The 12538-nt window shown below is 56.8% G+C and overlaps 3 protein-coding genes across 3 annotated transcripts; 1 reads left to right on the forward strand and 2 right to left on the reverse strand.

Moving 5' to 3' along the window:
* Positions 1-668: 668 nt before the first annotated feature.
* Positions 669-5951, forward strand: CH63R_01615 (Ankyrin repeat protein; the record flags this gene model as incomplete). Its single annotated transcript, XM_018296590.1, has 1 exon — positions 669-5951. The coding sequence occupies one exon, from the start codon at positions 669-671 to the stop codon at positions 5949-5951; it is 5283 nt and encodes a 1760-aa protein (XP_018164952.1).
* A 351-nt stretch (positions 5952-6302) lies between these two features.
* On the reverse strand, positions 6303-7100 carry CH63R_01616 (uncharacterized protein; the record flags this gene model as incomplete). Its single annotated transcript, XM_018296591.1, has 3 exons — positions 6303-6463; positions 6523-6675; positions 6731-7100. The coding sequence occupies 3 exons, from the start codon at positions 7098-7100 to the stop codon at positions 6303-6305; spliced, it is 684 nt and encodes a 227-aa protein (XP_018164953.1).
* Positions 7101-8754: 1654 nt separating this feature from the next.
* CH63R_01617 (Linoleate diol synthase) lies at positions 8755-12530 on the reverse strand (the record flags this gene model as incomplete). The annotated part of the gene is made up of 5 exons (XM_018296592.1): positions 8755-8900; positions 8973-9249; positions 9345-9563; positions 9658-12274; positions 12325-12530. 5 exons carry the CDS (start codon positions 12528-12530, stop codon positions 8755-8757), a joined length of 3465 nt encoding a protein of 1154 aa, XP_018164954.1.
* Between the last annotated feature and the right edge of the window lie 8 nt (positions 12531-12538).

A 12538-nucleotide genomic window follows, 5' to 3' on the forward strand; every position in this document is an offset into this window, starting at 1 on the left:
TTTTATCGAGATGAAAAGCTGTGCTAGGTTGATGATTGTAAGAGGTAGAGCATAAATGGGTGTTCGTGAGATTCACCCCATGTAGTTATCCAAGAATGAGAATGTAAACCGTTGGGTTGGTTCCAATTCCCGTATTTCCTCAGCACAGCCATTAAGGATTCTTATGGACTCGATGGTCGCGTTTCGAAGCAGTGCCACAAAAGCTTGACAAGTGACATCACATATCGTTATTCCGACCCTTCTCCTTTCTTTGCATGAGCCCAGTGTCTACGTTCCCTCTGTACCTACTCCCTCGGTCCTCAGTCTTTGGGGCATTTTGCCCCTGGGTCCTGCATTTGCATTGGAGAAATCCTGAGCTAGCAGCGAGTCAATGACGGGACGTGACAGTTTGACTTACTGTTGCTGCGGCAGCCATTGCCGGTCCGAAGGGGCTTGATGTGAATCTAAGCTCTCTTGAGTTCTGCGCACGCGACGACTTACAGCTACTCACCGTGATTACGCGATTCTAGTGCGGCAGGTGACTTGGCGGTGATTAAGCGAGATGGTGGTCATGTTGGTCTCGACAAGGATTACATTTGTCGTCTTACTCAACAAATGAACCCTTCTCACAAACAAACACACTTCCCAAGCCACAGTGCTATAGTCAGTCTCCCAGAGCAGCAAACACGATGAGGCTCTTTGGTAGCCCCGAGGCCAAAGAGGCTCCTCCTCCCCAATGGGATAACGACCACGACAGGATCCGGGCCTGGCTTGAACCGACAGACTTCCTTGGTGAGTCATCCGAGTTCAAGCGGCACCTCGCTCTGCAGGCACCGGGTACCGGCCTCTGGCTCAAAGAGACACCGCAGTTCAAGCAATGGATCTCGTCTACCGGCGCAAGCCACCTCCAGATCAACGGTGCCACGGGTGTTGGAAAATCTGTTCTTGCTGCGTCGGTCGTGCAGCAGTTGAGCCAGCCAAGCGAGGATGGGCGGCACCATGCCCCTGTGCTGTTCTTCTTTGGCAAATATGGCCGACATCGTCCTGAACGCCCGTTCGGCGAATACGAGTTCTCGGTACGCATAGTGAAGGACTGGCTGGCCCAGCTTCTCCCGCACAGCGTCGCCCTACAAGAGGCGCTGCTAGGAGTAGTCAACAGATCGTCGCCCTCAGTTGATGAGCTCTGGGACTATTTACGCATTGGAATAGCGTCTGTACAACATATCTACTTCGTAGTCGACGGGATGTATCATACGGAGCCTGCCTTTGCCGCAAATTTGCTTTCACGGCTCGACAAGTCGGTCCATTCCCCGCCTGGAGTCGTCAGAATCCTGACGACCAATCGCTTCTCAGAGAACGAAACTATGCGTCCAGCAACAGCATCGCTGTTGCAAATTGGCCTGGATGAAGCCCGAGTCCAACCAGACATCGAGGCTTTTGTTGCCAATCGGGTCGAGGCCTCTGATTTGACTCCACCTCGGCCCAAGGAACTGGTTCAGGCGATATCCTCGAGATTCCGAGGGGTGTTTCTATACTCTCGCTTGCTGCTCGACATGGTCTTGTCAGATCTCCAGGCCGGGCGACGTGTTCAGATCGACAAACTCCCTGCTGACCTGAGAACCCTGTTCAACCAGATTCTGGCTCGGAGCGCAGAAGAGCTGGGGATCGATGCTCATGTCCAAGCCACCCTGTTAGCCTGTCTCACTTCCACCTTGCGACCCTTGAGCATCCAGGAGTTGGAGAGCTTCTTGCAATTTGTGGTAAAGACAGTACCCGAGGCCGCGGCTGGTGCCATTTCTCGACAGGCATGTGGTCCCTTTGTAGACGTTTTCGCAGACAACACGGTCGATTTAGCCCACCATTCATTCTACGAGTTTCTTCTGGACGAGGGGAGAGAAACGAAGGCCCACAAGAAGATCGCCGACGAAGCAGACGTAGTCAACGAGGAGTGTCAAGCCACTGACGCCTTGGGTATTGGGACCCAAGGTCTCGTGCATCCTGGCCACATCGGCGAGACAGCCACCGCTGAGTTTCCGGTATTGAAGCCCGTGGCATCTCATAGACAGCTTTCTTTGGCCTGTCTTCACGTCAACCTTCGAGTCTTGCAGGAGAATGCCCTCGACGCTACCACCAGGTATCCCTTTTTCGAATACTCCAAGGAACAATGGCTCCGTCACGTCGTCCACGACAAGAAAATTGACGACGACGTTCTTTTCGAAACTCTGGAAGCGTTCAGGAAGCTCTTCAAGAGCATGGACTTTGACCCTATCCGAAAAAGACGGCCGCAATCCGCAGCGGACCTGATCAACAGCTTTTGGCCGACCGAACACGAATCGCCGCTTCACCTGGCCGCGTGTACAGGGCTGGTCAACTACGCTCGAAGGTACCTCCCTGAGTGGCGTAACGCTCAGCGGGAGGCGAGTGCAGGCATGTTTTCCTTCTCGGCCGTTCAGAAACCATCGGTACTGGAGTCGGCACTGCACCACGCCGTTTTGAATGGCCACCTGGACACGATGTTGGTTCTTTGGCCGCACGACGACAGCTCGTTCCATTGGACACCGGGGGTACAATCGGACCTATTCTTCTCGGCGCTTAGCAGACATCCCAAGATTCTCAAGGCACTGTTGAGACTAGGCCTCACCCCCGACAGAATTCCCGACTTCAAGAGATCTGTCAAAAACCACTCGAGGAATTTCAGGGTTGCGGGTTGTATTGTTCAGGTTCTTGCTGATCTGGATGCCGAACTCGTGTCCCACCTCATGGGCGCGTACGCGTCTGAAGGTTTGCCTGAACCTATGGCGGTGCTCCTGCGCTCTGAACAGTACAGCACAAGTGAGATTATCCGGAAGAACAACCCGCTTGCCCGAGTCTGCGGTGCCGTGGCAAAGTCTGCCGGTCATGTTGAGTGTCTCCGGCTTCTGCTCCCGGTCTATCCCGAGATCGAAGCCAGATCCAGTCAAGGGAAACCGACATCGGGAGTCGATGGCAACGACTACGTCGAGGCCAGAGCAGCTCTGCACCTCCTCGCTGGCTCTTGGGAAGACTCTCATCACATCTTCTCAGCCGAGATGTTTGACATCCTAATTGCTGCAGGCGCCGACGTCGAGACCACGGACGCGTACGGAAATACACCGATCCTTTGCCTTTTCACCACTGATTCTATCCAAGCTTGGCGTGGATATTTTGGGCTCAGCCAGTTTGGTAGTGGTGAGAATCGGGAGGTGACGGAAGCTTTACGGCATCTCCTCCGAGCCGGCGCTGACGTTTCGGTCCCTGGTCAGCACGGAGGTGGACTCCTTCACGAAGCCCTGTCCAGAAACCTGAACATTGAGATGTTGGAATTGTTGATAGAGTATGGGGCAGATATTCATGCCCTGAAAAGTACATCACCCGCGAACGATGGCAACGGGCCAAGGAAAACCCCCCTCCTGGCGGCATACTGGGCCTCCCAAGAAACGCCTTTAACGTTTACTGGCATCATATACAACATCGTCAACAGCCTCAGCGAAGTGACGGAATTCCTCATATCGAGAGGTGCGGGGATTGGGGATGCCGGAGACCCGATCCATGTTATAGACACGGCCCTTCAGCACTGCGATGCCGAATCGTTCAGGATGCTGTTGGCGACTGACACGGAACAGACGTGCTTCGACCCCTGTCTCTTCACCATCTCTACGGCCCTGAAAGGCGTAGAGCACAAGGACAATGTCTTCCTGCGGGATCAGGACAAGACCCTACGCGATCCTCTGCCGTATATCAAAGCGCTGGTTGACGCGGGCGCAAATCTCGAAGCGCGGCGGCAACCCGACGGCGTCACTCCGCTGCTCTTCAGCCTCCGGTTCCCGCCGCACATATCCGAAGCGTTTGTGGCCGCCGGCAGTGATTTGTTTGCCCAGGATCACAGGGGCAGAGGCGCTTTGTTCCTTCTGATGCCCCCCGCTGACGACTGGAGCTGGCCTGGCCCTGACCTCGACCGGATGAGCAACCTAATCCAGAGTCGTGGCTTGGATCCCGGTGCCAGAGACGAATACGGGAACAGCCTCGCTCACGTTGCCGTAGGCGTTGGATCGAAGCATGGCGCGGATCCAAACGTCCCTTTCCACATCGAGTCCTTGCTCGAGTGCCTCGTCAACTATAACGTCTCCTTGGGAGCCCAGAACTACGCGGGACAAACGCCTCTTCACGCCTTGTTCGACTACAGAACCGGGATGCACCACAACCATGCCGGCGCCCTGGATCACATTGCCAAGGTACTCGGCTTCTTCTCCCGCACGGGTGAAATCATCGACGTCAACGCAACCGACAACGAGGGCCTCACGCCTCTTCACTTCGCCGCCATTGGCACTGGGTCATCCAGTCCTTCCATACTCCATCTTCTCCAGTCGCATGGTGCGGACCTACGAAGCAAAGCCAGAAGCAGCCGAAACGCGTTGCATCTGGCTTGCAGGGCGAGGAACTCGGCTGCAGTCGGCTACCTCATCGACCAAGCACCCGATCTCGTCCATCAAGTTGACGGTGATGGCCGTACGCCCTTGTTCGACGCCTGTATATCAGGACTGGTGGAATCAGTAGGCGCTTTGCTCCGGGCCGGTGCGAGACTCGACGCGGTTGATGCCCAAGGCCGGACGCCTCTCGACGCCTGCGCCGAGTTTCTGCAAGAACGGGAAAATTGGGCTGTGAGCCTCTCAAGATGGCTCCAGGGAAATTTTGCCGCATGCGATGTGTATCGACCGTCCATGCCCCCTGGTGCTCCGCCAGCCCTCAAGGAGAACTGCTTTGGACAACGAGAGACCATGTTCCGCGACATGTTTAGAGAAACAAGATCGGACCTGCTGCAGAACGAAGGAATGTCGATTCGATCAGTCGTAAGAGCGTTGCTAGACGCGGGTGTCGAGACCACATGGCCTTCTCGTCCGGGGGGCAACGACAATACTGTCTGTGACCGGTCTGGACATTCTATCGATTCCCATGTCTCGGCTTTATTACAGGGTCATTATAGCAACCAGCACCCAGGCAACAGCTATTTCGACTCGACTGGACGTGCGAGGCCCTCTGAAGAGGTTGAAGCCCTCACTACCACAGACGATATTCTGCGGGACCCTTGGAGGCATATATCACACTTGTCACCCGACGATGTTCGCCAGTTGGTTGAGAAGGACGCCAACCTGGTCGGGTGTCTGGTCGTCGACGACAAGAAACTGACCGCAAGTCATCGGTACTTACACGGCGTGAGCTTTGTCGAGTACGCTGCAGCCAACGGAATGACAGAGACGGTGATGGCGCTCGGAGACACGGTTCAATACGGCACCGAAGGCGCCGGCACACGGCTCGATCGATGGACGAGCGAAGCCTTGCTGCCGGACGCGGACAAGGAAATCACGGTGGCCCGCTACGCCGTGAACCGTCCGTCTACATTTCCGCAGCCAGAAGACGTCAAGACGCTGGGAGACCTGATACGGCACACGCAATGGCTGTGGGAGCCTCTTCTGCAAGTCGCCTGCAGGCGGACGGCGCCGAACATGGAGATGGTCAGGACGCTGGTGGAGAGATGCGGCGTGGACCTGCGTCGACCGAGTTTGGAGGTTTACGCCACCGAAGACAAGCCCGTCCTGCCGTACAACATCCTCCTGCACATCCTGGCCAAAGAGCAGGCGTTCTGGCACCTCGAGGCCCTGCGGTATCTGCTAGAACGGGGCGCCGACGTCGACAGCCGCGACCAGCGGCACCAGACGCCGCTGCTCGTGGCCGTCAGCAACCCAGGCGTCTTCACCCATAGGTTCGTCGAGCTTCTGCTCGAGTTCGGGGCCGATCCCAACTACAAGGTATACTACCTTACGGATACATGTGTTTCCCTTGCGACTGGCAAAAGCCTGGCCATCTTGCAGGCCCACAGCGCAGTCAAGGAGCGCCCGCCTGAGTCGGGCCAAACCGACCGTCCACAAGTTTCGGTTGTTAGTCTCTTTGGCCGATGAGAATGATAGAATCACTTTGATGGAGCGGAGGGGCTTTAAGAGGTGTTCAGTGCAGAGAAGAATATAGGCAGGTTAGTTTGTGTTGAGAGATGATCAAGCAAAGAGCTGGCAACCAGACTCGAATTCAGGCTCTCCACACCGTGATACCAGTACTGGGCTACCACGACGAAGATAATTCAAAAACCGCTTTAAAATTCAATTGTACAATCGCAAGATGGTATCATGGCTAGTTATGTGCAGCGATGCGATCAATGTACCGGCGTAACAAAATACAGCGAACCCTCATCCCTCCCCCCTCCGCTCATCGGGTATCGAACCAGACTAATCATAATCCCAGCTCTCGGTCTTCGTTTACTGGCCAAAGGTGTATTTGGGGATCTCGATGGTGCTGACGGTCCAGGTCTTGCCGCCGTCGCTGGTGGACATGTCGCCGGTGACGCCCTGGCCCTTGCCGAGAGTGCGGATGTAGTTGGGGTCCTCCTTGTCAAGGATGATCTTGGTGTTGATCCAGGCTGTTTTTACCAATAGTCAGAGAGCGTATCCCCATTGAAGAAGGCTTGCGAAAACTTACAGTGAGCGCCAACGGTGCCGCAGTCCTCGGCGGCGCACTCGACGGCGCTACCCCAGCCCTGGGCCTCGCCGTCCTTGGTGGACAGGGTGGAAACGACCTTGTCGTTGATGGAGACTGTCTGGGTGTAGTTCTGGGAGGCATCGTCGAACTTGTCTGCGGGGCATTCTGTCAGCAAACATTGCAAAACGGGGCAACCGTCACAACGCACAATGCATGGTGATCTTGTCACCCTCGGAGGCGTCGGTGCCCTCGGTCTGGACGGGCATCTGGGAGTTGTCTCCGGTCTTGAGAAGGGTGTAAGCGAAGATGGACCACTTGTCGGTGCCGGTGTTGTCGTAGTTGGAGTTGTCGGCGATGGACTGGATCAGGTCGCCGTTGGAGGTGCCCATGCCCACCCAGAGGGAGGCGCTGCCCTTGTTGTTGGCCGGGGCGGCGGGCAGTACGAGGGTCGAGGTGGCCTCGCGGATGAAGGAGTCGGAGGCGACGGGGCCGGTGCTGAAGGCCGGGCCCATGGCCGCCTGAACGCCGGCGGCAGCCGTAACGGCGAGAGCGGAGAGGAGCTGAGTGGTGGAAGGCATCTTGGCGGGCGGTTGGTTGCGCGAGTGGGTGAGTAAGTGAGTATTGGTAGTTGGGGTCGATTAAGTGAGTGTCAAAGATGGTTGTGAAGAGACGTGACCGGATTGCTGGACCATTCTCCCTCCACCGAGGCTGACCTTCGTCACTTATATATCAAGTTCTTGGACAGGTATCCGTCTCCCCACGGTTTACAGATCAAGTAAAAGCAACGGACGCTATACCCATTCGGCACGCTATGGCACGGCATGGGCAACACATATCGAAGCGGGCTGTTCCATGATGTTGGATCCAGCATGTTTCAACGAAACAGCTTTTTTGTGGGTGGTTGCAACGACCGACGCAAGGTCGCAACGGGCAATGACGCCTGGGTGCCTGTCTCGGTTTCGTTTACCTGGGAAAGGAGGTCACTTTTATGTGAGCAGGGCCAAGCATATATCTATCCCCTATCCTGGTGAGATAGATCTACGGCCGGTGGTCCTCGGAAGACGCTGCCGGTGCTTGATGTAACCATGTCGAAGCACTCCTTTGTCTTGCGACGGGGATCCATTCGTCTTTCAGAGCGTCGTTTGCTGTTGTCTGATTGTTTTTGAGTGCTAAAGACGTAGTACCCCATGTGGAAGACACAGTTTTGTTGATACCTTCACTGGTGTCCAGCCTCGAGGCTTCATCAACGATTACGATGTACTTGCGGAATGCAGTAGTCAAGCATGGTTCAACCTCTCTTCCTAAGCGCGATGACGCAGATTTACTGCCTCGGAGAGTCGGAGCTTAAACTCAACACGCGCCCTCTGACCCAAAACGGTGCTGCGTAATCACTGTGTCCTTGATCCAAGACTGGGTATCCGTAACTATTCCAGAACTAGGACGATCCAGCTGCAATCAAAGTGAGGCGGTAGCTTAATTAATTTGCCGCTCCAAGTTACATAATATAAGCGCCACCAGCACGGCCATAAATGGAAACACTACAGAATGAAAGGATATCCCCGTCATCTCCACCCACGCTCCCTTCACCACCCTTTTCGGTCCCAAGCGAAATTGGGCTGGGCCGACGAGTGGATGAGTCTCGCTCGACACAGGACGAACCGGACAGGCCCAGGACGCTTTCGGAGAGAGCCCGAAACAACAAATAAATGAACAAGGAGAAGCACTCTGGACAAGGATGAGAAAGGAAAGAATTCGGCAGTTTCAAGGCCGGGAGCCTCCCGGAGAATATCCCCACACGGATACTGACTGTGGATGGGATGGAGGCCAAGCAGCCAAGCAGCCAACGTCGATCTTTAACCCTACACCCCGTCTTGGAAGTTCTCGCCGGTGCATATTTCCGGGGGGACGGTGAAGAGGGTCACCTCCTTACTGTCGCTGATTAGTTGACCTCGCCCGCTGATGTGTTTGGCCTTGATGCTTTGAATTTTCAGTCAGCCTTTGGATAGTGTGACACACAAGTAAGTACCCGGACCATAATCGTATTCAGAACTTTACATGTATGACGCCCGTGGATGGGAATCCTTGAGGGCACGTAACCTCGAAACTCTAGCAGTTCAATTTGGCTTATTTTCGTCAAGTACCGACCGTAACAATGAAACGACGACACACAAACCAACCAATCTCAACCTCCTATACTCCCTCCAGACTCCAACATACCGAGGTAAGCCCCTCTCACGAGCTGCCGTTAGCGCCGTTGAACAGGTCGTCCTTACGCTTCTGCAGAAGGTAGTAGTATTGCCCCAAGTCAATAGGTTTGTTGGGCTGCGCATCCCCCTGGAAGCCCCCCTTTCCATGGCCATCAAAGTGAACCTTCCAGGCTGTTTTTCATTGGAACGTCAGCATCTTCATCATGCCTAGTACACATACACCGGAGGGCCACGGCAACTTACTGCTGGCATCGAAGCCAAGATACGACCAGCTGTCGTTGAGGTAGGCCTTCTCGGAGCCCACGCGGATCGTCTTGACGAGGCCCATCTGGCCCGGCGCCGGCCGCAGCTGCTTCAGATCGGCCACAAGCTTCACGAGCCCGACGATGAACGCCGTCGCGATGTCCTTGGCCACGCACTCGTGCTGCCCATAGCTGAAGGCCGTCACGGCGTCCACCTTGCGCTGCGGGTCGAACTTGGCGGCGTCGGCAACCTCCTTTGGGTTGCGTCCGGCCTCGCCCTGCAAAAGACAATTAGTCGACTATTTTCCTTCCATCGCAAACGTCTGACTCTGACTCCTAGAAGAGGGGGTTCATGAACTGCGATGGGACTTACAAGGAGCATCACGACAAGGTTGCCCGGCTGGATCGACTTGCCCTCGACCTCGGCCGGCGCCGTGGCGGCGCGCACGTTGCGCTGCGAGCTCGTCAGACGCTGCGCCTCCCGGACGTAGGCGTGGAGTCCGTCTTCGTCCTTGGCCTGCGCCAACGTCTGTACTTCGGCCCAGATGGAGGCGTTCTCGCGGCGGAGGAAGAACTCCATCACCTCGTAGAACTGTGCACAAGAGTTAGCACCGGACACGGAGAAGGAGGTGGGATACTAAATCAAGAGAACCATGGGGGGGAGAGAGAGAACTTGCCGTCGTCACGGGGACGCCGATGCCGCCAAAGGCCGTGAGCCACATGTTGTCGACGACCTGGTCGACCGAGTTGCCCTGGGCCAGCAGCTCCTCGGCGAGCTTGTAGCCACAGGAACGCAGCGAGTCCTTCTTGAAGTTCGACTTGCGGCCGACGACGTTGGAGATGGTAGACACGATGCCGAAGCCCAGGCCACGCCCGGCGGCCACCTCGCTGACGAGCGTGCGCGTCGAGTCGATCATGACCTTGACGCTCTCCGCCGCCCGACGCCGACGGTTCCACGCCTGGGCCGGGTCGTTGTTGTTGACGCCCCAGACGCGGATGTTGAGCAGGTGGCGGTAGAGGTCCGCGGCGCTGAGGGTGCCGTTCGGGTTCTCGTCGGTGCGCATGTCGAAGTAGAAGAGGTCGGCGAGCAGCTGGGCGTTGAGCGGGATGGCCACGTCGCGGATGAGGTCCATCTGGCAGAGGCCCTCGCGCAGCTTGAACGTCTCCTTCTCGATGAGCTTTCCGCCGACGCGCTCGACGAAGTCGTGGACCGCGTTGTGCAGGTTCGGCACCTTGCCCATCGCCTTGGTGATGTTGACGCGGTGCTGGACGTTCTTGGGGTCGTCGCCCGCGAGCATGAACCAGCTGATGTCCTTCTTGGACTCCGTGAACAGGGCGTTCAGGGGCTGGAGCCACGGCACTACAAACTGCTTTGGGTTGCCGAGGACCTGCTTGATGGCCGCGCCGGTCATGAGGACGACGGGCTTGGGCGGCGGCTTCGGGTCGTCCGACGTGTACAGGTGAAGGGTGCCGAGCTCCTTGGCGATGGCCTGGTTCGCCTTCCTGGTGTACATGGGCTGCATGACGGCGATGGAGTTGTACGGGAACCAGTTGGGAAGACCGCGCTGGATGAGCTTGTACAGCATCGAGCCCCCAAGGGTCTTGTAGTCCTGCTGGACCTCGTTGAACCCCCACGCCGTCAGGTTCGAGACTGTATAGTCGATGGTGTTGAACCTGTCCGATCGCACAAGAGTGACGGCGTCGGACAGCACGGCTCGTCCAACGGAGTACGTCGGACAGATGCCGCTGCCCGTGTTCCGAGCAGGCTTGATGTCCTCGATCATGAGGCCGGGGTAGAGCTCAACCATGTCGGGGTCAGTGTACAACTTCTCGAGGAGGCTCGCGATTTCCGGATTCGAGTTGATCTCGCTGAACTTGTCGTACTTCTTGAGGCCAAAGAATTCCCGGAAGGCGTTGAGACTGCCAACCTGCCACTTGCGGGCCTGGTTGATGCCGAGGATCTCGACGACTTTGAGGGCTTTCGGGACCATGCGGGCGCCGAAGCAGCCGGCGGGATCGTCCATAGCGTCCTTCAAGACTCGCGCGAGATCCTCGTCTCTGAAGGTACCGTCGGGCTGGCGCTCGAGGTTATCAAAGGTGCGAACACTCGGGTCCTTGGGGATGCTCTGCTCGAACGTCACCAAGGCCCGGCCGAGCTCGGCCATGCCGACGTTCTGCAGGTCCTCGGGCTTGCGGTCCGGGAAGAGCTTGGCGAATAAGCCGTCGATCCAGCGCTCGTCCTTCTTGGAGATGCACGAGTGGAAGCGGTACAGCAGGTTGAACTCGACGCTGACCTGGTTCCCGACGCCGCGCGGCACGCCCTCGCCGTCGAACTGCTTGCCGATCTCGACGCGGGGGTCGAGGGTCCAGTCGCTCTTGGAGTGGTGCGTGTTGGTGATGGCCCGCAGGTAGTCGTGGAGGCAGATGTTGATGTATAAACCGCCGACGATCAGGCGGGCCGTGTTGAAGAGATCGTGGTCCTGCTTGGCCACGGCCTTGGCACTGTCTTCGGGGCCGGCGTCGGCGGGACACTGCAGAGTAAAGCGGCCGTTCTCGTTGATCTTCAAGAGAATATCGCAGACGTAGTTGTGGAACCGGCTGTAGAGAACCAGCATGACGTTGACGCCGGCCGGTTGTCCGAGAAGACGCTTCTCGTGGAACGTATCGGGCTTGAGCCGGCCCTCCTTCATGGTGCGGATCTCCAACTGGTCTTTGAGAGACGAACCGTAGAGGGGCGCCAAGTCGAGGTACGACGAAGTGTCGGATTTGTTCATGTCTGTTCGGTTGGTCCTGAAGATGTCGTGGATGATGATGGACGCGTGGTAGAAGAGCATGGACGAAATGCCTGCCGGGTTCTCTTTGAACGTGTTGTCGTCACGAGCCATCAACAGATCGAAGAGCAGTCCTGGGTCGGGCTTGACACCGTGGAGTGCCTTGACGGACCTCACAGTTTTGGCGTACGGGGTGCCCGCCTTGCCCAGGTTGGGTTCGAGCATGTTGTTGAAGCTTCCGTCCGGCATCCTGTAGTGGTGAAGCCCATCAGGTGCCTGGGGGACTTGCTCACGGAGGATGATGTCGCTGTCCGGGGCTTTGAATTCGATCGAGTCCTCTGCCTTGGGCTTGTCCTTGGCGCCCGGCTCCTGGGAGTTGACAACATCGAACTTGACGTCGCCGCCAACATAGCTCAGCGGGGGGTGCTGGAGGTTGCCCCAAAGAGTGTCGATGAGCTTGTTGGTGAGCTGCACTCTGGCCTCTGATGTAGCCGGGAGGGATGTCAGGATCCCGATCAAGACCTCGGTCGTTCTATACAGCGTAAGAGTTTTGCCACATGTGCATACTGAACACGTACTCACCCCTTCTTGTCGTCGAGGGGCTCACCCTTCTGGAGTAGCTCCTTGATGAGACCTACAAGCTCTGCCGGAGTTGTTTGGCCGCGCACCCCCACACAGTCTTTGAGGATATCGGCAGCGACCTTGGCAGGGTCAGAGAAGAAATTGGCCGAGCTCTTTCGTTCATCTCCGTAAGTATCGCCGGCCATGAACTTCTGGTCGAAAGACATAACTTGAT

This window comes from Colletotrichum higginsianum, chromosome 1 (genome assembly GCF_001672515.1).
Source record: "Colletotrichum higginsianum IMI 349063 chromosome 1, whole genome shotgun sequence".
NCBI lineage: Eukaryota > Fungi > Ascomycota > Sordariomycetes > Glomerellales > Glomerellaceae > Colletotrichum > Colletotrichum higginsianum.